This window comes from Somniosus microcephalus, unplaced genomic scaffold (assembly GCF_052327205.1).
Source record: "Somniosus microcephalus isolate GS21.2 unplaced genomic scaffold, FLI_Smic_1.0 scaffold19, whole genome shotgun sequence".
Taxonomy (NCBI): domain Eukaryota; kingdom Metazoa; phylum Chordata; class Chondrichthyes; order Squaliformes; family Somniosidae; genus Somniosus; species Somniosus microcephalus.
Window position 1 is genome coordinate 25,386 of NW_028225206.1, and position 22,748 is coordinate 48,133.

The 22,748-nt window shown below is 40.2% G+C and overlaps 1 protein-coding gene across 1 annotated transcript in view; it reads right to left on the bottom strand.

Annotated features, from left to right (window-relative positions):
• Positions 1-21,887: 21,887 nt before the first annotated feature.
• Positions 21,888-22,748, bottom strand: part of LOC147083902 (scavenger receptor cysteine-rich domain-containing protein DMBT1-like) — a 47,378-nt gene continuing 46,517 nt past the window's right edge. Inside the window, exons 16-17 of the mRNA XM_085980058.1 lie at positions 22,484-22,615; positions 21,888-22,048 (exon numbers count right to left, since the gene is read on the bottom strand). Of these exons, the coding sequence (XP_085836184.1) occupies positions 21,888-22,048; positions 22,484-22,615 (293 nt within the window). The remainder of the gene's footprint in view (positions 22,049-22,483; positions 22,616-22,748) is intronic.

The following is a 22,748-nucleotide window of genomic DNA, read 5'->3' on the forward strand; positions in this document are numbered from 1 at the left end:
AAGATTGGAAAATTATGGCAAGCCCTTCTGCTATCTCCTCCCATAATTCCCTTAGCAACCTGGGATGCAAGCCATCTGGACCAGGTGACTTATCTACTCTAAGCATACCCAGCCTTTCTAGTACATCCTGTCTATCAATTTTCACCCCTTTCTACCTTTTCCACTTCTGCTGATATTTTGTCAGCACCACCTCCTTAGTAAACACCGATACAAAGTGATCATTGTGTATTCTAGCCTTGCCCTGCACCTCTAAGCATATATCACCTTCTTTGTCTCTAATAGGCCCCACCCCGCCTCTTACTACCTGCTTACTGTTTACATGCTGGTAGAAGAGTTTTGGGTTCCCTTTTATGTTAACCGCCATTCTGCTCTCATATTCTCTCTTTGCCAATCTTATTTTCATCTTTACTTCCCCTCTCAACTTACTGTATTTGGTCTGGTTCTCCCTTGAAGAATTCACCTGACATGCATTGTAGACTCTCTTTTTTTGTTTCATCATCTTCTCTATCTCCCCCGCCATCCAAGGAGCCCTTGCTTTGGTTCCCTCACCCTTCCCTCTTGTTGGAATGTACCTAGCCTGTACTTGGAACATCTCCTCCTTAAAGATCACCCATTGTTCTGTTACAGTTTTTCCTGTCAGTCTTTGGTTCCATTTTACCCTGGCTAGATTTTAGCCCAGAACCTGCTCCCCTCCTCCAATCCACATACACTGACTCCTGCCCTGCCATTGGCCCAGAGGTTGCTCACCTAATCGAATCCCCACACACTGACTCCTAAGCTGTCATTGGCACAAAGCCTGCTCCCCTCCTCCAATCCACATACACTGAATCCTGCCCTGCCATTGGCCCAGAGGCTGCTCACATCCTCCAATCCACATACACTGACTCCTGCCCTGCCATTGGCCCAGAGCCTGCTCACCTAATCCAATCCCCACACAGTGACTCCTAACCTCCCATTGGTCCAGAGGCTGCTCACATCCTCCAATCAATACATAAGAACATAACATAAGAACATAAGAACATACGTAGGAGCAGGAGCAAGCCATACGGCCCCTCAGGCCTGCTCCACCATTCAATAGGATCATAGCTGATCCGAACCAAGACTCACGTCCACTTCCCTGCCCGTTGCCCATAACCCCTAATTCCTTTATCAGCTAGGAAACTGTCTATCTCATTTTAAATTTATTTAATGTCGCAGCTTCCACAGCTGTCTGAGGTAGCAAATTCCATAGATTTACTACACGCTGAGTGAAGAAGTTTCTCCTCATCTCAGTTTTGAAAGGGCAGCCCCTTATTCGAAGATTATGCCCCCTAGCTCTAGTCTCACCAATCAGTGGAAACATCCTCCCCGCATCCACTGGATCAAGCCCCCTCACAATCTTATATGTTTCAATAAGATCGCCTCTCATTCTTCTGAATTCCAATGAGTAGAGGCCCAACCTACTTAACCTTTCCTCATAAGTCAACCCCCTCATCTCCGGAATCAACCAAGTGAACCTTCTCTGAACTGCTTCGAGAGCAAGTATATCTTTTCTTAAATATGGAAACAAAAACTGCATGCAGTATTCCAGGTGTGGCCTCACCAGCACCCTGTATAACTGCAGCAAGATTTCCCTGCTTTTATACTCCATCCCCCTTGCAATAAAAGCCAAGATTCCATTGGCCTTCCTGATCACCTGCACTAACATTCTGTGTTTCATGCACCAGGGCCCCCAGGTCCATTTGTACTGGAGCACTTTGCAGTTTCTTTCCATTTATATAATAGCTTGCTCTTTGATTTTTTCTGCCAAAATGCTTAACCTCACACTTACCAACATTTATATTCCATCTGCCAAATTTCTGCCCACTCACTTAGCCTGTCTATGACCTTTTGCAGGTTTTTTTATGTCCGCCTCACTCACTGCTTTCCCTCCCATCTTTGTATCGTTGGCAAACTTGGATACGTTGCACTTGGTCCCCTCCTCCAAATCATTAATATAGATTGTAAAGAGTTGGGGTCCCAGCATTGACCCCTGCAGAACACCACTAGTTACTGATTGCCAACCCAAGAATGACCCATTTATCCCCACTCTCTGTTTTCTGTTAGATAGCCAATCTTCCACCCATGCCAGGATATTACCCCCAATCCCGTGATTTTTTATCTTGTGCAGTAATCTTTCGTGTGGCACCTTGTCAAATGCCTTTTGGAAGTCCAAATACACCACATCCACTTGTTCCCCTTTATCCACTCTGTTTGTTACGCCCTCAAAGAATTCGAGCAAATTTGTCAAACATGACTCCCCCTTCATAAAACCATGCTGACTCTGTCCGTTTAAATTATGCTTATCCAAGTGTCCTGTTACTGCTTCCTTAATAATGGACTCCAACATTTTACCAACCACAGATGTTAGGCTAACTGGTCTATAGTTTCCAGACTTTTGTCTACCTCCCTTTTTAAATAAGGGCATTACATTAGCAGTTTTCCAATCTTCTGGGACCTTTCCTGAATCCAGGGAGTTTTGGAAAATTACCACCAATGCATCCGCAATCCCTACCGCCACTTCTCTCAAGACCCTAGGATGTAAGCCATCAGGTCCAGGGATTTATTCGCCTTAAGTCCCACTATCTTACCGGGGAGAGGGCAGGGAAGTGGACATGAGTCTAGATTCGGATCAGCCATGATCCTATTGAATGGCGGAGCAGGCCCGAGGGGCCGTATGGCCTACTCCTGCTCCTATTTCTTATGTTCTTATGTACCGTCTCCTTAGTGATTTTAATCATGTTTAGCTCCTCCCCCCCTATAGCCCCCTGTTTGTCCAGTGTTGGGATATTTTTAGTGCCCTCTACTGTAAAGACTGATACAAAATATTTGTTCAGCATATTTGCCATCTCCATGTTTCCCACTACTAATTTCCCAGTCTCGTCCTCTAAGGGACCAACATTCACTTTAGCCACCCTTTTTCTTTTTAAAAAACTGAGAAACTCTTGCTAGCTGTTTTTATATTTTTTGCTAGTTTACTTTCATAATCTATCTTCCCATTCTTAATTAATCTTTTAGTTAGTACCAGAGGACTGGAGAACAGCTAACGCAGTACCATTATTCAAGAAGGGTAGCAGGGATAAACCAGGGAATTACAGGCCAGTGAGCCTAACATCTGTGGTAGGGAAATTATTGGAAAAAATTCTGAGGGACAAAATTAGTCTCCACTTGGAGAGGCAAGGATTAATCGGGGATAGTCAGCATGGCTTTGTCAAGGGTAAATCATGTCTGACAAACCTGATTGAATTTTTCGAGGGGGTGACTAGGGGGGTGGATGAGGGAAATGCTGTGGATGTGGTTTACATGGACTTCAGTAAAGCTTTTGACAAAGTCCCGCATAGGAGGCTGGTCAAGAAGGTAAGAGCCCATGGGATCCAGGGTGCCTTGGCGCGTTGGATCCTAAACTGGCTGAGTGGCAGGAGGCAGAGGGTGATGGTCGAAGGTTGCTTTTGTGACTGGAAGCCAGTGTCCAGTGGGATACCTCAGGGATCGGTGCTGTGTCCCTTGTTGTTTGTGATCTACATAAATGATTTGGATGAGAATGTAAAAGGTATGATCAGTAAGTTCGCAGATGACACAAAAATTGGTGGGGTGGTAAATTGCGAGGAGGAAAGCCTCAGGCTACAGGACGATATAAACGGGTTGGTCAGATTTGCAGAAAAGTGGCAAATGGAATTTAACCCTGAAAAGTGCGAGGTGATGCATTTTGGACGGACAAATAAGGCAAGGGAATACACAATGAGTGGTAGGACCCTAGGAAGTACAGAGGGTCAGAGGGACTTTGGTGTACATGTACATAGATCCCTGAAGGCAGCGGAACAGGTAGATAAGGTCGTTAAAAAGGCATATGGGATACTTGCCTTCATTAGCCGAGGCATAGAATAAAAGAGCAGGGAGGTTATGATGGAGCTGTACAAAACGCTGGTGAGGCCACAGCTGGAGTACTGTGTGCAGTTCTGGTCGCCTCACTATAGGAAGGATGTGATTGCTTTGGAGAGGGTGCAGAGAAGATTCACCAGGATGTTACCTGGGATGGAGCGCCTCAGCTATGAAGAGAGGCTGGACAGGCTGGGGTTGTTTTCCTTGGAGCAAAGAAGGCTGAGGGGGGACCTGATTGAGGTGTACAAAATGATGAGGGGCATAAATAGGGTAGATAAAGAGGAACTTTTCCCCTTAGTAAGGGGGTCAATAACAAGGGGGCATAGATTCAGGGTAAGGGGCAGGAGATTTAGAGGGGATTTGAGGAGGAACTTCTTCACCCAGAGGGTGGTTGGAATGTGGAACTCAATGCCTGAAAGGGTGGTAGAGGCAGGAACCCTCACAACATTCAAGAAGCATTTGGATGAGCACTTGAAATGCCATTGCATACAAGGCTATGGACCAAGTGTTGGAAAATGGGATTAGACTGGACAGGGATGGATGGGCGGCGCAGACATGATGGGCCGAAGGGCCTCTTTCTGTGCTGTAAAACTCTATGACTATGACTATGACTTATTCTTTGCTGGCTTTTAAATGCTTCCCAATCTGCTATCCTCCCACTAGATTTGGCTGCTTTATATGCCCTTGTTTTCAGTCGGATACTATCCTTTATTACTTTACTTAGCCATGGATGGCTGTATTTTCTTTTACGCCCCTTTTTCCTCAGTGGAATATATTTGTCTTGAAAGTTGTGAAATATCTCCTTGAATGTACACCACTGCTCATGTACCAATGCGATATCACATTGCAATATAATAGTCACTTTCAATGCAATAGCACATTGCAATGGAATATCACTTTGAAATTTAATCGTCACTAGCAATTCAATAAAACATTGCAATGGAATTTTACTTTGCAATATAATAGTCATTTGCAATGCAATAGCATATTGTAATGGAATATCGCTTTGCCATATAACCGTCCTTTGCAATGCAATACAACATTGCATTGGAATATCGCTTTGCAATATAATCATCATTTGCAATGCAATAGAACATTGCAATGTAATATAACATTGCAATATTATAGACATTTGCAATGCAATAGCACATTGCAATTGAATATCACTTTGCTGTATAATAGTTATTTGCAATGCAATAGCATATTGGAATGCAATGTCGCTTTGCAATATAATCCTCATTTGCAATGCAATATAACAATGCAATAGAATATCATTCTGCAATATAATAGTCAATTGCAATGCAATATCTAATTGCAATGGAATATAAATTTGCAATGTAATAGTCATTTGCAATGTATTATCACATTGTAATGGAATATCACTTTGAATTAGAATCATCATTTGCAATGCAATAGAACATTGCAATGTAATATTACTTTACAATATAATAGACATTTGCAATGCAATAGCACATTGCAATTGAATATCACTTTGCTATATAATAGACATTTGCAATGCAATAGCACATTGCAATTGAATATCACTTTGCAATATAATAGTCATTTGCAAGGCAATATAACAATGCAATGGAATATCACTTTGCAATATAATAGTCATTTGAAATGCAATAGCAAATTGCAATGGAATAAACATTTGCAATAAAAAAGTCATTTGAAATGCAATGTCACATTTAATGGAATATCGCTTTAAAAAGAAATTGTAAATGGCAATGCAATCGCACATTGCAATGGAATATCAATTTGGAATATAATCGTCACTTGCCATGTAATAGAACATTGCAATGCAATATCACTGCAATATAATTCTCATTTGCAATGCAATTGAAAATTTCAATGGAATAACACTTTTCAAAAAATCACTATGTGCAATGCAATATAACATTGTGATGTAATATCATTTTGCAATATAATAATAATTTGCAATGCAATAGAGCATTGCAATGGAATAACATTTTGCAATATTATAGTCATTTGCAATGCAATAGCGCATTGCAATGGAATATCACTTTGCAGTATAATATTCACTTGCAATGCAATAGAAATTTGCATTGGAATTTTACCTTGCAATACAAGTCATTTGCAAAGAAGTAACACATTGCAATGGAATATGGCTTTGCAGTATAATAGTAATTAGAATATTGCAATGGACTATCTCTGCAATATAATTGTCATTTGCAATGCAATAGAACATTGCAATGGGATACCGCATTGCATTATAATCATCATTTGCAAAGCAACAGAACATTGCAATGGAATAGAACATTGCAATATAATCATCATTTGCAATGCCATAGTACATTACAATGCAATAGAACATTGCAATGTAATATCACTTAGCATCTTCTGAGGCAGTACATGGAACCGTGGATGAATTGCTTCCACATTAGAAATGAGTTCTCAGGTGACTGATGAGTCCAATGCGGGACCTACAATCTCTGTTACAGGTGGAGCAGACGGTGGTTGAAGGGGAGGTTGGGTGGTGTGCTTGGGTTGACGTGCACTCCTTGCACTGCCTGCGCTTGGCTTCTGCGTGCTCCTGGTGAAGAGACTTGAGGTGTGCGGCGCTTTCCCGGATGCTTCTCCTCAACTTTGTGTGGTCTTCGGCCAGGGATTACCAGGTTTCGGTGGGGATGTTATACTTTTTCAAGGAGGCTTTGAGGGTGACCTTGAAGTGTTTCCTCTACCCACCTGGGGCTCTCTTGCTGTGTCGGAGCTCTGAGTAGATCGCTTGTTTTGGGAGTCCCGTATTGGGCATGTGGACAATGTGACCCATCCATCGGAGCTGATGAAGTGTGGTCAAAGCTTCGATGCTGCGAATGTTGGCCTGAGCAAGAACACTTACACTGGTGCGCCTATTCTGCCAATGGATTTGCAGGATCTTGTGAATTGCAATGGAATATCAATTTAAAATAGAACAATCATTTACAATGCGATAGAACATTGCAATGGAATATCACTTTGCAATATGTTCATCATTTGCAATGCAATAGCACATTGCAATGGAATATCACACTGAAATATAATCGTCACTTGCAATGCAATAATACATTACAATGGAATATTACTTTGCAATTTAATAGTCATTTGCAATGCAATAGCACCTTGTAATGCAATGCCACTTTGCAATATAACCATCATTTGCAATGCAATAGAACATTGCAATGGAACATCACTGCAATACAATTGTCATTTGCAATGCGAAAGAACATTTCAAGCTACTACCAGTTGGCAATATAACAGTCATTTGCAATGCAACAGAACAGTGTAATGGAACATCACTGCAATATAATCGTCATTTGCAATGCGAAAGAACATTTCAAGGTACTATCAGTTTGCAATATAATAGTAATTTGCAATGCAATAGAACACTGCAATGGAATATTCCCTTTCAATATAATAATCATTTGCAATGCAACAGAACATTGCAATGGAATATCAATTTGCAATATAATTGTCATTTGCAATGCAAAAGCACATTGCAATGGAATATCACTTTGCAATATAATTGTCATTTGCAATACAATAGCAAATTGCCATGTAATATCGATTTGCAATATAATCATCATTTGCAATGCAATAGCACTTTGCAATGTAATATAAATTTGCAATATAATAGACTTTTGCAGAGCAATATCGCAATGTAATGCAATATCGCTTTAAATAAAATTTGTAATTCGCAATGCAATAACATATTGCAATGGAATATCAATTGGCAATATAATCATCATTTGTAGTGCAAGAGCACATTATGATGCAATAGAACATTGCAATGGAATATAAATTTAAAATATAACAGTCATTTGCAATGCAATAGTAGATTGCAATGGAATATCAATTTGCAATATAATAGTCATTGGCAATGCAATAGCACATTGCAATTTAATTTCGCTTTGCAATATAATCATCATTTGCAATGCAACAGCACTTTGCAATGGAAAATAAATTTGCTATTTAATAGTCCTTTGCAAAGCAATATCGCATTTTAATGAAATGTCACTTTGCAATATAATAGGCATTTGCATTGCAACAGTACATTGCAATGGAATATCACTTTGAAATATAATAGACGCTTGCAATGCCAAAGCAAATTGCAATGGAATATCATTTTCCAAAACACAACTATTTTGAAAACAAGATAACAATGCAATGTAATATCACTTTGAAATATAATTGTCATTTGCAATGCAATAGAACATTGCAATGGAATATAACATTGCAATATAATAGGCATTTGCAATGCAATGGAACATTGCAATGGAAGATAACATTGCAATATAATAGGCATTTGCAATGCAATAGTGCATTGTAATGGAATATCGCTTTAAAATATAATCACTATCTGCAATGCAACAGCATATTGCAATGGAATATCACTTTGCAATATTATCATCATTAGCAATGCAATAGCACATTACAATGCAATAGACCATTGCAATGGACTCTCAGTTTGCAACATAATAGTTAATTGAAAGGCAATGGCACATGGCAATGGAATATTAATTTAAAATATAACAGTCATTTGCAATGCAATAGGACACAATAGAATATCACTTTGCCATATAATATGCTTTTGCAATGCAATAGAACATTGCAATGGAACATCATTGCAATATAATCGTCATTTGCAATGCAATAGAACATTTCAATGGACTCTCAGTTTGCAATATAATAGTCATTTGCAATGCAATAGAACATTGCAATGGAATGTTACCTTGCAATATATTAGTCATTTGCAATGAAAAGAACATTGCAATGGAATATCACTTTGCAATATTATCGTCATTTGCAATGCAACAATGCATTGCAATGTAATTTCAGTTTGCAGAGTAATAGTCATTGGCAATGCTTTAGAACATTACAATGAAATATCACTTAACAGCACAGTAGTCATTTGTAATGCAATAGAACATTGCACTGGTATTTCACTTAGCAATGTAATAGTTGCAATGCAAAAGCTCATTACAATTGAATATCGCTTTGCAATATAATTGTCATTTGCAATGCAATAGCAAATTGCAATGGAATATCGATTTGCAAAATATTCGTTATTTGCAATGCAAGATAACATTGCAATTGAATATCACTTTGCAATGTAATAGTCATTTGCAATGCAATAGAAAATTGCAATGGGATATCACTTCACAATACAATAGTCATTTGCAATGCAATATAACATTGCAATGGAATATAAATTTGCAATATAATTGTCATTTGCAATGCAACATCACATTGGAATGCAATGTCGCTTTTCAATATAATTATCATTTGCAATGCAATATAACAATGCAATTTAATATCACTTTGCAATATAATAATCATTTGCAACGCAATAGCAAATTGCAATGGAATATAAAACTGTAATGTAACAGCAAATGCAATGCAACATCACAATGTAATGGAATATTGCTTTAAAATAAAATCGTAATTGGCAATGTAATAGCATATTGCAATGGAATATCAATTTGAAATATAATCGTCATTTGCAAAGCATTAAAACATTGCAATGGAATATCACTTTGCCATATAATAGTCATTTGCAATGCATTACCTCATTCTAATGGAATATCACTTTGCAATGTAATAATCATTAGCAATGCAATAGCATATTGCAACGGGATATCACATAAGAATATAGTAGTCATTTGTAAGGCAATAGAAGATTGCAATCTAATATCACGTTGTAATATAATAGTCATTTGAAATGCAATGGCACATTGCAATGGAATATCACTTTGCCATAAAGTATGCTTTTGCAATGCAATAGAACATTGCAATGGAACATCACTGCAATATAATCATCATTTGCAATGCAATAGAACATTTCAATGGACTATCAGTTTGCAATATAATAGTTATTTGCAATGCAATAGAACATTGCAATGGAATATTACCTTGTAATATATTAGTCATCTGCAATGCAAGAGAACATTGCAATGGAACATCACTCTGAAATATAATCGTCACTTGCAATGCAATAAAACATTGCAATGGAATATTACTTTGCAATTTAATAGTCATTTGCAATGCAATAACACCTTGTAATGCAATGCAGCTTTGCAGTATAACCATCATTTGCAATACGATAGAACATTGCAATGGAACATCACTGCAATACAATCGTCATTTGCAATGCAAAAGAACATTTCAATCTACTATCAGTTGGCAATATAATCGTCATTTGCAATGCAATAGAACAATGGAATATCGATTTGCAGAGTAATGGTTATTTGCAATGCAAAATAACTTTGCAATCTAATATCACTGTGTAATGTAATAGTCATTTGTAATGCAATATCATATTGCAATGGAATACCACTTAAGAATACAGTAGTCATTTTTAATTCAATAGAAGATTGCAATCTAATATCACGTTGTAATATAATACTCAATTGAAATGCAACAGCACATTGCAATGGAATTTCACTTTGCAATATCATAGTCATTTGCAATGCAATAGAACACTGCAATGGAATATTACCTTTCAATATAATAGTCATTTGCAATGCAACAGAACATTGCAATGGAATATCACTTTGCAATGTGATCGTCATTTGCAATGCAAAAGCACATTGCAATGGAATATCACTTTGCAATATAATTGTCATTTGCAATACAATAGCAAATTGTCATGTCATATCGATTTGCAATATAATCGTCATTTGCAATGCAATAGCACTTTGCAATGGAATATAAATTTGCAATATAATTGTAATTTGCAAAGCAATATCGCATTGTAATGGAATAACGCTTTAAATCAAATTTGTAATTGGCAATGCAGTAACATATTGCAATGGAATATCAATTGGCAATAAAATCATCATTTGCAATGCAATAGCACATTACGATGCAATAGAACATAGCAATGGAATATCAATTTTAAATATAACAGTCATTTGCAATGCTATAGTAGATTGCAATGGAATATCACTTTGCAATATAATAGTCATTGGCAATGCAATAGCACATTGCAATGTAATTTCGCTTTGCAATATAATCATCATTGGCAATGCCAAAACAAATTGCAATGGAATATCATTTTCCAAAACACAACTATTTTGAAAACAATATAACAATGCAATGTAATATCACTTTGCAATATAATTGTCATTTGCAATGCGATAAAACATTTCAATGGACTATCAGTTTGCAATATAATAGTCATTTACAATGCAATAGAACATTGCAATGGAATATTATCTTGCAATATATTAGTCATTTGCAATGCAATAGAACATTGCAATGGAACATTGCTTTGCAATATTATCATCATTTGCAATGCAACAACACATTGCAATGTAATTTCAGTTTGCAGAGTAACAGTCATTGGCAATGCATAATAACATTGCAATGACATATCACTTAACAACATAGTAGTCATTTGTAATGCAATAGAACATTGCAATGGTATATCACTTAGCAATGTAATAGTCACTTCCAATGCAAAATCTCATTACAATGGAATATCGCTTTGCAACATAATATGCTTTTGCAATGCAATAGCAAATTGCAATGGAATATCGATTTGAAAAATATTTGTTATTTGCAATGCAATATAACATGGCAATTAAATATCACTTTGCAATATAATAGTCATTTGCAATGCAATAGAAAATTGCAATGGGATATCACTTTACAATACAATAGTCATTTGCAATGCAATATAACATTGCAATGGAATATCACTTTGCAATATAATAGTCATTTGCAATGCAATAGCAAAGTGCAATGGAATATAAATTTGCAATATAATAGCCATTTGCAATGCAACATCACATTGGAATGCAATGTCACTTTTCTATATAATTGTCATTTGCAATGCAATATAACAATGCAATTTAATATCACTTTGCAATATAACAGTCATTTGCAATGCAATAGCAAATTGCAATGGAATATAAATTAGCAATATAATAGTATTTGCAATTCAACATCACGTAATGGAATATTGCTTTAAAATAAAATCGTAATTGGCAATGCAATAGCATATTGCAATGGAATATCAATTTGAAATATAATCGTCATTTGCAAAGCAATAGAACATTGCAATGGAATATCACTTTGCCATATAATAGTCATTTGCAATGCATTACCTCATTCAAATGGAATATCACTTTGCAATGTAACAATCATTAGCAATGCAATAGCATATTGCAACGGAATATCACATAAGAATATAGTAGTCATTTGTAATGCAATAGAATATTGCAATCTAATATCACGTTGTAATATAATAGTCATTTGAAATGCAATGGCACATTGCAACGGGACATCACTTTGCCATATATTATGCTTTTGCAATGCAATAGAACATTGCAATGGAATATGACCTTGCAATATATTAGTCATCTGCAATGCAAGAGAACATTGCAATGGAACATTACTGCAGAATAATCGTCATTTGCAATGCGATAAACCATTTCAATGGACTATCATTTTGCAATATTATAGCCATTTGAAATGCAATGGCATATGGCAATGGAATATTACTTTAAAATATAACAGTCTTTTGCAATGCAATAGAAAATTGCAATGGAACATCACTGCAATAATTTCATCATTTGCAATGCAATAGAACATTTCAATGGACTATCAGTTTGCAATATAATAGTAATTTGCATTGCAATAGAACATTGGAATGGAATATTACCTTGCAATATAATAGTCATTTGAAATGCAATAGAATATTTCAATGGGATATCACTGCAATACGATCGTCATTTGCAATGCAATAGAACATTGCAATGGAATATCAGTTTGCAATATAATAGTAATTTGCATTGCAATAGAACATTGGAATGGAATATTACCTTGCAATATAACAGTCATTTGAAATGCAATAGAATATTTCAATGGGATATCACTTTGCAATACGATCGTCATTTGCAATGCAATAGAACATTGCAATGGAATATCACTTAACAGCATAGTAGTCATTTGTAATGCAATAGAACATTGCAATGGTATATCACTTAGCAATGTAATAGTTACTTGCAATGCAAATGCACATTGAAAAGGAATATCACTTTGCAATATAATTGTCATTTGCAATGCAATAGAACATTGCAATGGAATAGTACCATGCCATATATTAGTCATTTGCAATGCAAGAGAACATTGCAATGGAACATCACTGCAATATAATCGTCATTTGCAATGGGATAAAACATTTCAATGGACTATCCATTTGCAATATAATAGCCATTTCAAATGCAAAGGCATATGGCAATGGATTATTACATTAAAATATAAGAGTCTTTTGTAATGCAATAGCACATGGCAATGGAATATCACTGCAATAATTCCATCATTTGCAATGCGATAGAACATTTCAATGGACTATCAGTTTGCAATATAAAAGTCATTTGCATTGCAATAGAACATTGGAATGTAATATTACCTGGCAATATAATAGTCATTTGTAATGCAATAGAACATTGCAATGGTATATCACTTAGCAATGTAACAGTTACTTGCAATGCAAAAGCACATTGCAAAGGAATACCACTTTGCTATATAATTGTCATTTGCAACGCAATAGCAAATTGCAATGGAATATCGATTTGCAAAATAATCGTTACTTGCAATGCAATATAACCTTGCAATTGAATATGCAATGCACTAGCTCATTGGAATTCAATGTTGCTTTGCAATATCATCGTCATTTGCAATGCAATACAAAATGCAATGGAATATCACTTTGCAATCTACTAGTCATTTGCAATGCAATAGTAAATTGCAATGAAATATAAATTTGCAATATAATAGTAATTGCAATGCAATATCACATTGTAATGGAATATCCCTTTAAAATAAATTCATAATTGGCAATGAAATAGCATATTGCAATGGAATATCAATTTGAAATATAATTGTCATTTGCAATGCAATAGAACATTGCAATGGAATAACATTTTGCAGTATAATAGTGATCTGCAATGCAATAGAACTTTGCACTGGAATATTACCTTGCGATATAATAGTCATTTGCAATGAAGTAGTACATTGCAATGGGACTTGGCTTTGCAGTATAATAGTAACTTGCAATGAATTAGAACATTGCAATGGAATATCACTGCAATATAATCGTTATTTGTAATGCAATAGAACATGGCAATGGAATATCGCATTGCGTTATGATCATCATTTGCAATGCAATAGAACATTGCAATGGAATATCACTTTGCAATAGTATCGTCATTTGCAATGCAACAGCACATTACAAAGTAATTTCAGTTTGCAGAGTAATAGTCATTTGCAATGCATTAGAACATTGCAATGGTATATCACTTAGCAAAGTAATAGTCACTTGCAATGTAAAAGCACATTGCAATGGAATATCACTTTGCAATATAACCGTCATTTGTAATGCGCAATAGCAAATTGCAATGGAATATCGATTTGCAAAATATTCGTTATTTGCAATGCAATATAACTTTGCAATTGAATATCACTTTGCAATATAATAGTAATTTGCATGCAATAGAAAATTACGATGGGATATCACTTTGCAATATAATAATCATTTGCAATGCAATAGCACATTGGAATACAATGTCGCTTCGCAATTTAATCGTCATTTTAAATGCAATGGAATATCACTTTGCAATAAAATAGTCATTTGCAATGCAATAGCAAAATGCAATGGAATATAAATTTGCAATATAATAGTCATTTGCAATGCTAAATCACATTCTAATGGAATATCGCTTTAAAATAAAATTGTAATTGGCAATGCAATAGCATATTTCAATGGAATATCAATTTGAAATATAATCATCATTTGCAATGCAATAGAGCATTGCAATGGAATAACATTTTGCAGTATAAAATTGACTTGCAATGCAATAGAACTTTGCATTGGAATATTACCTTGCAATATAATAGTCATTTGCAATGACGTAGCACATTGCAATAGAATATGGCTTTGCAGTATAATAGTAATTTGCAATGCATTAGAATATTGCAATGGAATATCACTGCAATATATTCGTTATTTTCTATAGCATTAAAAGACAGGCATAGCTTGGACCCATGTGGGTTAACCAGTGACAAATTTATTTGGAGGAAGTGAGCAGTGTCAAAGGAAAAGCTGTTTAATGTGAGACGGAGATTGGCCAGGTGGAGGAGGGTGGTTGTGGATTGGTATTGGTTCGGCCGCCATGCATGGATGAAGCGCAGGGCCCGCAGGCCATCCTGCTGTACCTTTTTGCTATGTAAGCTTTGGGAATATGGTTCTCTGTAAACTTTCATGCCAATAAAGCATTTGAATTGAATTGAATTGAATTGAAAACAGAGCGGGAGTGAAGCGATGAATTAAAGTGACAGGCGACCGAAAGCTCAGGGTCACCCTTACGGACTGAACGGAGGTGTTCCGCAAAGTGGTTGCCCAATCTGCGTTTGGTCTCCCCAATGTAGAGGAGACCGCATCGTGAGCAGCGAATGCAGTATATTAAATTGCAAGAAGCACAGGTAAATCGCTGTTTCACCTGGAAGGGGTGTTTGGGGCCCTGGACAGTGGGAAGGGTGGAGGTAAAAGGGCATGTGTTGTATCTCCTGCGCTTGCATGGGAAGGTGCCAGGTGAAGGAGAAGGGCTGTTGTGGGTGACTGAGGAGTGGACCAGGGTGTCACAGTGGGAGCAGTCCCTTCGGAATGCTGAAAGGGGAGGTGAGGGGAAGATGTGTTTGGTGGTGGGATCACGTTGAAGGTGGTGGAAATGGCGGAGGATGATCCGCTGAATGCAGAGGCTAGTGGGGTGAAAGGTGAGGACAAGGGGAACCCTATCTTGGTTCTGGGAAGGAGGGGAAGGGGTGAGAGCAGCAGTGCGGGAAGTAGAACGGGCACGGTCCAGGGCCGTGTCAACCACAGTAGAGGGGAATCCTCGGTTGAGGAAAAAGGAAGACATGTCGGAAGCACTGGTATGGAAGGTGGCATCGTCAGAACAGATGCGGTAGAGACGGAGAAACTGGAAGAATGGAATACAGTCCTTACAGGAAGCGGGGTGGGAGGAAGTATAGTCCAGGTAGCTGCGGGAGTTGGTGGGCTTGTACTGGATGTTTGTTGAAAGCCGATCGCCAGAAATGGAGACGGAGAAGTCAAGGAAGGGAAAGGAAGAGTCGGAGATGGACCATGTGAAGGTGAGGGAAGGGTGGAAATTGGAAGTAAAGTGAATGAACTTATCTAGTTCAGGGCGAGAGCAGGAAATGGCACCAATAAATTCATCAATGTACCAGAAAAAGTGGTGAGGGATGGGACCTGTGTAGGACTGGAACAAAGAATGTTACACATATCCCATGAACAGGCAGGCATAGCTAGGGCCCATGCGGGTTCCCATAGCAATACCTTTAATTTGGAGGAAGTGAGTGGAGTCAAAGGAGAACATGGTCAATGTGAGAACAAGTTCAGCCAGGCGGAGGAGGTTGGTGGTGGATGGGGACTGGTTGGGCCACTGTTCAAAGAAGAAACGGAGCGCCCGAAGCCCGTCCTGGTGGGGGATGGAGGTGTAGAGTGATTGGATATCCATAGTGAAAAGGAGACGGTTGGGGCCAGGAAACTGGAAACTGTTAAAGTGACGGAGGGCATCGGAAGAGTCGCGAATATAGGTGGGAAGAGACTGGACAAGGGGAGAAAAAATAGAGCCGAGATAGGAAGAGCTAAGTTCCGTGGGGCAAGAACAAGCTGAAACGATGGGTCTTCCAGGGCAGTCCTGTTTGTGGATCTTGGGAAGGAGGTAGAAGCGGGCTGTGCGGGGTTGGGGGACTATGAGGTTGGTGGCCATGGAGGGAAGATCTCCAGAGGAGAGGAGGTCAGTGACATACTTGGAAACAATGGCTTGATGTTTGCTAGTGGGGTCATGGTCAAGGCGAAGGTAGGAGGAGGTGTTGGAGAGTTGGCGTTAAGCTTCTGCACGGTAGAGGTCGGTTCGCCAAAGAACAGCAGCACCACCCTTATCAGCAGGTTTAATGATAATGTTAGGTTTGGATCGGAGAGAATGGAGTGCTGCAAGTTCAGAGAGAGGTAGGTTGCAGTGAGAGAGGGGAGTAGAGAAATGGAGATGGCCGATGTCACGTCGGCAGTTAGCAATGAATAGATCTAGAGAGGGTAAAGGCCAGAGGGAGGGGTCCAAGTAGAAGGAGCATTTAGAAAGCGGGAGAAAGGATCAGCCATGCGGGGGAAGACTCCTGGCCAGAGAAGTGGGCACGCAGATGAAGGCAACGGAAGAAGAGCTCAGCATTGTGCCGAGCTCAAAATTCATTCAGTTAGCGGCATAAGGGGATGAAGCTCAGGCCTTTGCTGAGGACTGATCGTTCGGGGTCAGAGAGGGGAAGGTCAGAGGGGATAGTGAAAACATGGCCAATCCTTTCTCCCGCTTTCTAAATGCTCCTTCTACTTGGACCCTCCCTCTGGCCTCTTACCCTCTCTAGATCTTTTCGTTGCTAACTGCTGACGTGACATCGGCCGTCTCCATTTCTGTGCTCCCCTCGCTCACTCCAACCTACCTCCCTCTGAACTTGCAGCACTCCATTCTCTCCGATCCAACCCTAACATTATCATTAAACCTGCTGATAAGGGTGGTGCTGTTGTTGTTTGGCGAACCGACCTCTACCGTGTGGAAGCTGAACGCCAGCTCTCCAACACCTCCTCCAACCCATGCCTGGACCATGACCCCATTAGCAAACATCAAGCCATTGTTTCCAAGTGTGTCACTGACCTCATCTCCTCTGGAGATCTTCCCTCCATGGCCGCCAACCTCATAGTCCCCCAACGCTGCACAGCCTGATTCTAACTACTTCCCAAGATCCACAAACAGGACAGCACTGGTAGACACCATCGCGTCTGTTCAGCCTGTTCTTGCCCCACGGAACTTATCTCTTCCTATCTCGACTCTATTTTTTCTCTCCTTGTCCAGTCTCTTCCCACCTACATTCGCGACTCCTCCGACGCCCTCTGTCACTTTAACAGTTTCCAGTTTCTTGGCACCAACCGTCTCCTTTTCACTATGGACGTCCAATCCCTCTACACTTCCATCCCCCACCAGGACGGACTTCGGGCGCTCCGTTTCTTCCTTGAACAGAGGCCCAACCAGTCCCCATCAACCACCACCCTCCTCCGCCTGGCTGAACTTGTTCTCACGTTGAACAACTTTTCCTTTGACTCCACTCACTTCCTCCAAATTAAAGGTGTTGCTATGGGAACCCGCAAGGGCCCTAGCTATGCCAGCCTGTTCATGGGATATGTGGAACATTCTTTGTTCCAGCCCTACTCAGGAACCCTCCCTCACCTCTTTTTCTGGTACATCGATGACTGTACTGGTGCCATTTCCTGCTCTCGCCCTGAACTAGATAAGTTCATTCACTTTACTTCCAATTTCCACCCATCCCTCACCTTCACATGGTCCATCTCCGACTCTTCCCTTCCCTTCGTTGACTTCTCCGTCGCCATTTCTGGCGATCGGCTTTCGACCAACATCCACTACAAGCCCACCGACTCCCACAGCGACCTGGGCTACACTTCCTCCCAGCCTGCTTCCTGTAAGGACTCTATTCCATTCTCCCAGTTTCTCCGTCTCCGTCGCGTCTGTTCTGACGATGCCACCTTCCATACCAGTGCTTCCAACATGTCTTCCTTTTTCCTCAACCGAGGATTCCCCTCTACCGTGGTTGACACGGCCCTTGACTGTGTCCATTCTATTTCACGCACTGCTGCTCTCACCCCTTCCCCTCCTTCCCATAACCACGATAGGGTTCCACTTGTCCTCACCTTTCACCTCACCAGCCTCCACATTCAATGGATCATCCTCCGCCATTTCCGCCACCTCCAACGTGATCCCACCACCAAACACATCTTCCCCTCACCTCCCCTTTCAGCATTCCAAAGGGACCGCTCCCTCCGCGACACCCTGGTCCATTCCTCAATCACCCCCAACAGCCCTTCTCCTTCGCCCGGCACCTTCCCGTGCAAGCATCTGCCCTTTTACCTCCTCCCTTCCCACTGTCCAGGGCCCCAAGCACCCCTTCCAGCTGAAACAGCGATTTACTTGTACTTCTTGCAATTTAATATACTGTATTTGCTGCTCACGATGCGGTCTCCTCTACATTGGGGAAACCAAACGCAGATTGGGCGACCGCTTTGTGGAACACCTCCGTTCAGTCCGTAAGGGTGACCCTGAGCATCCGGTCGCCTGTCACTTTAATTCACCGCTTCACTCCCGCTCTGATCTCACTGTCCTCGGCCTATTACACTGTTCCAATGAAGATCAACGCAAGCTCGAGGAACAGCAGCTCATCTTTCGATTGGGCACTTTACAGGCTGCCGGACTCAACATTCAGTTCAACAATTTCAGATAATTATCCCTGCCCCCATTTTTCATGCAGTATGATTTTTGCCATTCCAATTTGCAACATTTTATCTTTTCTGCCTCTTACAAAAGTACAGGATGTTCTTTCAATTCCTTCCTCCCCTCCTAACCCGCCCCCCTGTCTCTGATCCTGCTTATTATCTGTTACATCTCCAGGTTTTTCCAGTTCTGATGAAGGGTCCCAGACCTGAAACGTTAACTGTGTTTCTTTCTCCACGGATGCTGCCTGGCCTGCTGAGTATTTCCAGCATTTTCTGATCGGAATCTTCTTGAAAGGTCCTCTGTATCCCAGGGCGATGGGTCTCTGCGGGTGGAGATTTCCGCTATTTGCCCAAGTTACGCCCGCTGAATGCCTGTGAAGTTCTTATGCCTGGTAAATGCAGGTGTGAGGCCTGCTGTTACCAGAATCAGAGTTTTAAAAAATAGCAAAATAAAATGTTATCACTCATTTATACATTAAAAAAAACTGTGCAATAATGTAAGTTGATTTTTAGCCCGTTAATACATTTAATTTTTTTCAAAAAGTTAAAACTTTCGTTTAAAATAATTAATTAAATGGCATTTTAATTAAATTTAAATATGTAATTTATTTATTTATTTTATGTGTTTGTGTATTTTTAAAGTGATCCCATTCACACTTATGGGAGCTCCGTACGCACGAAACTCCCAGAAATATGAATGGGGGTTCCCTTCTTTTATTGGTTGAGCTGGCCCATGTGATCCCATGGGCGCTTGTGAGCCGCATGCGCACCTGAGATCCCTGGGCCTCTGCCCGCGCGGACCCGGAGAAGCCCAGGATCGCGAGCCTCCAAACCTCCCGGGCCACCAGGGAAATGCGGAGATTTTTCACAGGTCGGAGACATCCACCCGCGGGAAGCCTCCGCTCGCAAATTGTGGGCCTTTGTGTTTAGACCCCACAAGGTGGCGCTATTTTCATCACACAACAACAGCGACTCCCTTATCAGCAGATTTAATGATAATGTCAGGTTTGTACCTGAGAGAATGGAATGCTGCAAGTTCACAGGGACATGGTTCAGAGTGAGGGAAGCGAGGATTCACTGAATCACTCCTGCCCTCCATCCTACCACAGACCTTCAGCCTTTTGATCTTTTCATGCCCCCTTTTCCCTGGCTCTTTATTTACTAAAAGCGGTTAATCTCTGACATTTTAAATTTCTGAAGTTATCACTGACATGAAACGTTAACTGTTTCTCTTTCCACAGATGCTGCCTGACCTGCTGAGTGGTTCCAGCATTTCCTGTATTTATATATAATAATTTTCGCCCTCTGCTGGTGGACACTTGCCATTGCAGTGGTCACACTGATGGAATAAGCATCGCCACCTGCTGGCGGACACTGCACGGTACAGGCGTTTTTCTGATTGAGTGACCATTTCTCCCTGCGGCTGAATAACTGAAATATTTAGCTTTTAGAATTAAAGTCCAAAAACAGTGGCTGTGGAACTCTGATCTGATTCTCCTGGTCTCCTGCCATACGCCGAATTCCCAGGGACAAGTGTCGTGCAGCAAAACAACATTGTGCTGTATCTAGGGATTGGTGTGTGTTTACTGATGGGACATAATAAAAACATGAACATCGACAAAGGCACAGATTTCAAATAATGTTTAATAAATGCATTTTTATTTTTCAACGCAATGTACATCACCATTTCCAGTAGGAGACTGCAGCAGTCTCTGTACATCGAGTATATGGCGGTGCAGGGACCAGTTACAATAAAGGGAGATAAAACAGACAGACTATTCCTTTGACCCCCTGCGGGTTCTGAACAATCTTAAATGGAGGATGTAAAAGTGAAGCGGTTACAAAATGAAGTTTATATAAAACCTTCAGCAATAAACAGATGTTCTTAATCTCTTTTACACAGTTGCTTAATCCACGCAGAGCAGTGTCTTACAGTATTACTATAGACAGAGCAATGATCCGAATACATTCTTCCTCTTTTATAATGTTTAATTAAGCAGAACGCAGCCAGAATATAGAGAAAAGCTAAATCTATGTATTTCAAAACAAATTTACATGGCGATTGATCAAATACATTGATGTTTATATCGTGAAGAAAAGCACATTCAGCATGTTCACACTGTTCGTTAAGTTAATGGATATTCGCTCAGATTTAACACAGGTTATTTCCCGCTACACTGTGACACGCCCCGAGACATCGCAACCAGGATTTTCCACTTAATTCTCTCTGAAAGGAAAAAAAACACCTTGAGAGAGCGAGAGAGGATTAAACAATTCACCAACACACCATACAATCAAATGGAGTCTTTTTCACTACTCAGAATGTTCTCTCTGATACTTCACTTCAATTAGCCTTTTATTTAAATAATAAATAAACAACATCTTCTCTCTGACAGTTTCAGTATCATTTGCCGTTAAACACACTCCCCACAATCACAGAATTGAATTAATTACAGCCAGTATAATGGGGTATTTATTTCCACAGTAAATGCACAGCATGTTCTCTCTGCTAGTTTCAGTATCACTAACGGTTGAACTCACTGCCCATTGTCACACAGTAGAATCCACCCGGGACTGGACACTCCCCCAGCACTGGGACACAAACAATGCAACAGATAATAAAACATTGCTCTTACCGGCTTGACGTAGATGTAACATTTTGAGCCACACAATCACTGCCCATCGGTGGCGGAATGTCCGGGGTTGTGAACGTGTCCCAGTGAACATGGTCATTGTTACCAGGAGTGGAAGGAACAGGTAAACCGGGATCAGTGCGGGTCTGAGAGCTGTACACTGTGGGAGAGACAGATTATGGATTAATGATGGCGGTAAAACCCGCATCAGTGTGGGTCACATATATCTGTCAATTTGGTGAAGGGGCTGGACTTTGTTCGTCTGTGAGTGGAAGAGAATTGTTTTCTACCCACACCCCCGTGCTGGGTTTTACCGCTGGGTGACAGCAGACGAGGTGCGTCTAATATCCGACAATCGGGCGGTTCAGTTTGAGCACTGGAATGATTCCTGGTGCGAATATTAACAAGGAAGATAATCCACACTGAACAGCATCAGGATCTCTTTTCTAGAACACTTCATTCCCTGTAATCACAACATGGTCTTAAATCAACCATCACTCTGTGTCACCGCCGATTAAAAGGGAATTTAAAACAGCGCCAGTCCATTCCTACACAGAGGGCTGGTGACTGCGGGAATATCAGAGATGTAACTCACCGAGAGTGGAGAGATCACCGCCGGCACTTCTGAGTGTGAGGAGATCATCAGGACCACCGTCCAGCAGAAAGTGACCGCCCTGAGTGTCAGTGACTCCAGTCTCAACATCGTCATAATCGCCCGGAACCGGACCTGGGAGGAAATAGAGATTTCCACTGAAACCAAATGCCAGCACTGAGTACTCAGAATGATATTATTATAAATCAATCTACCCGGGCCTTGCAGGGCGGGAGAGTGGACCAATGTGGTCTTCGGGTGAAGTGGG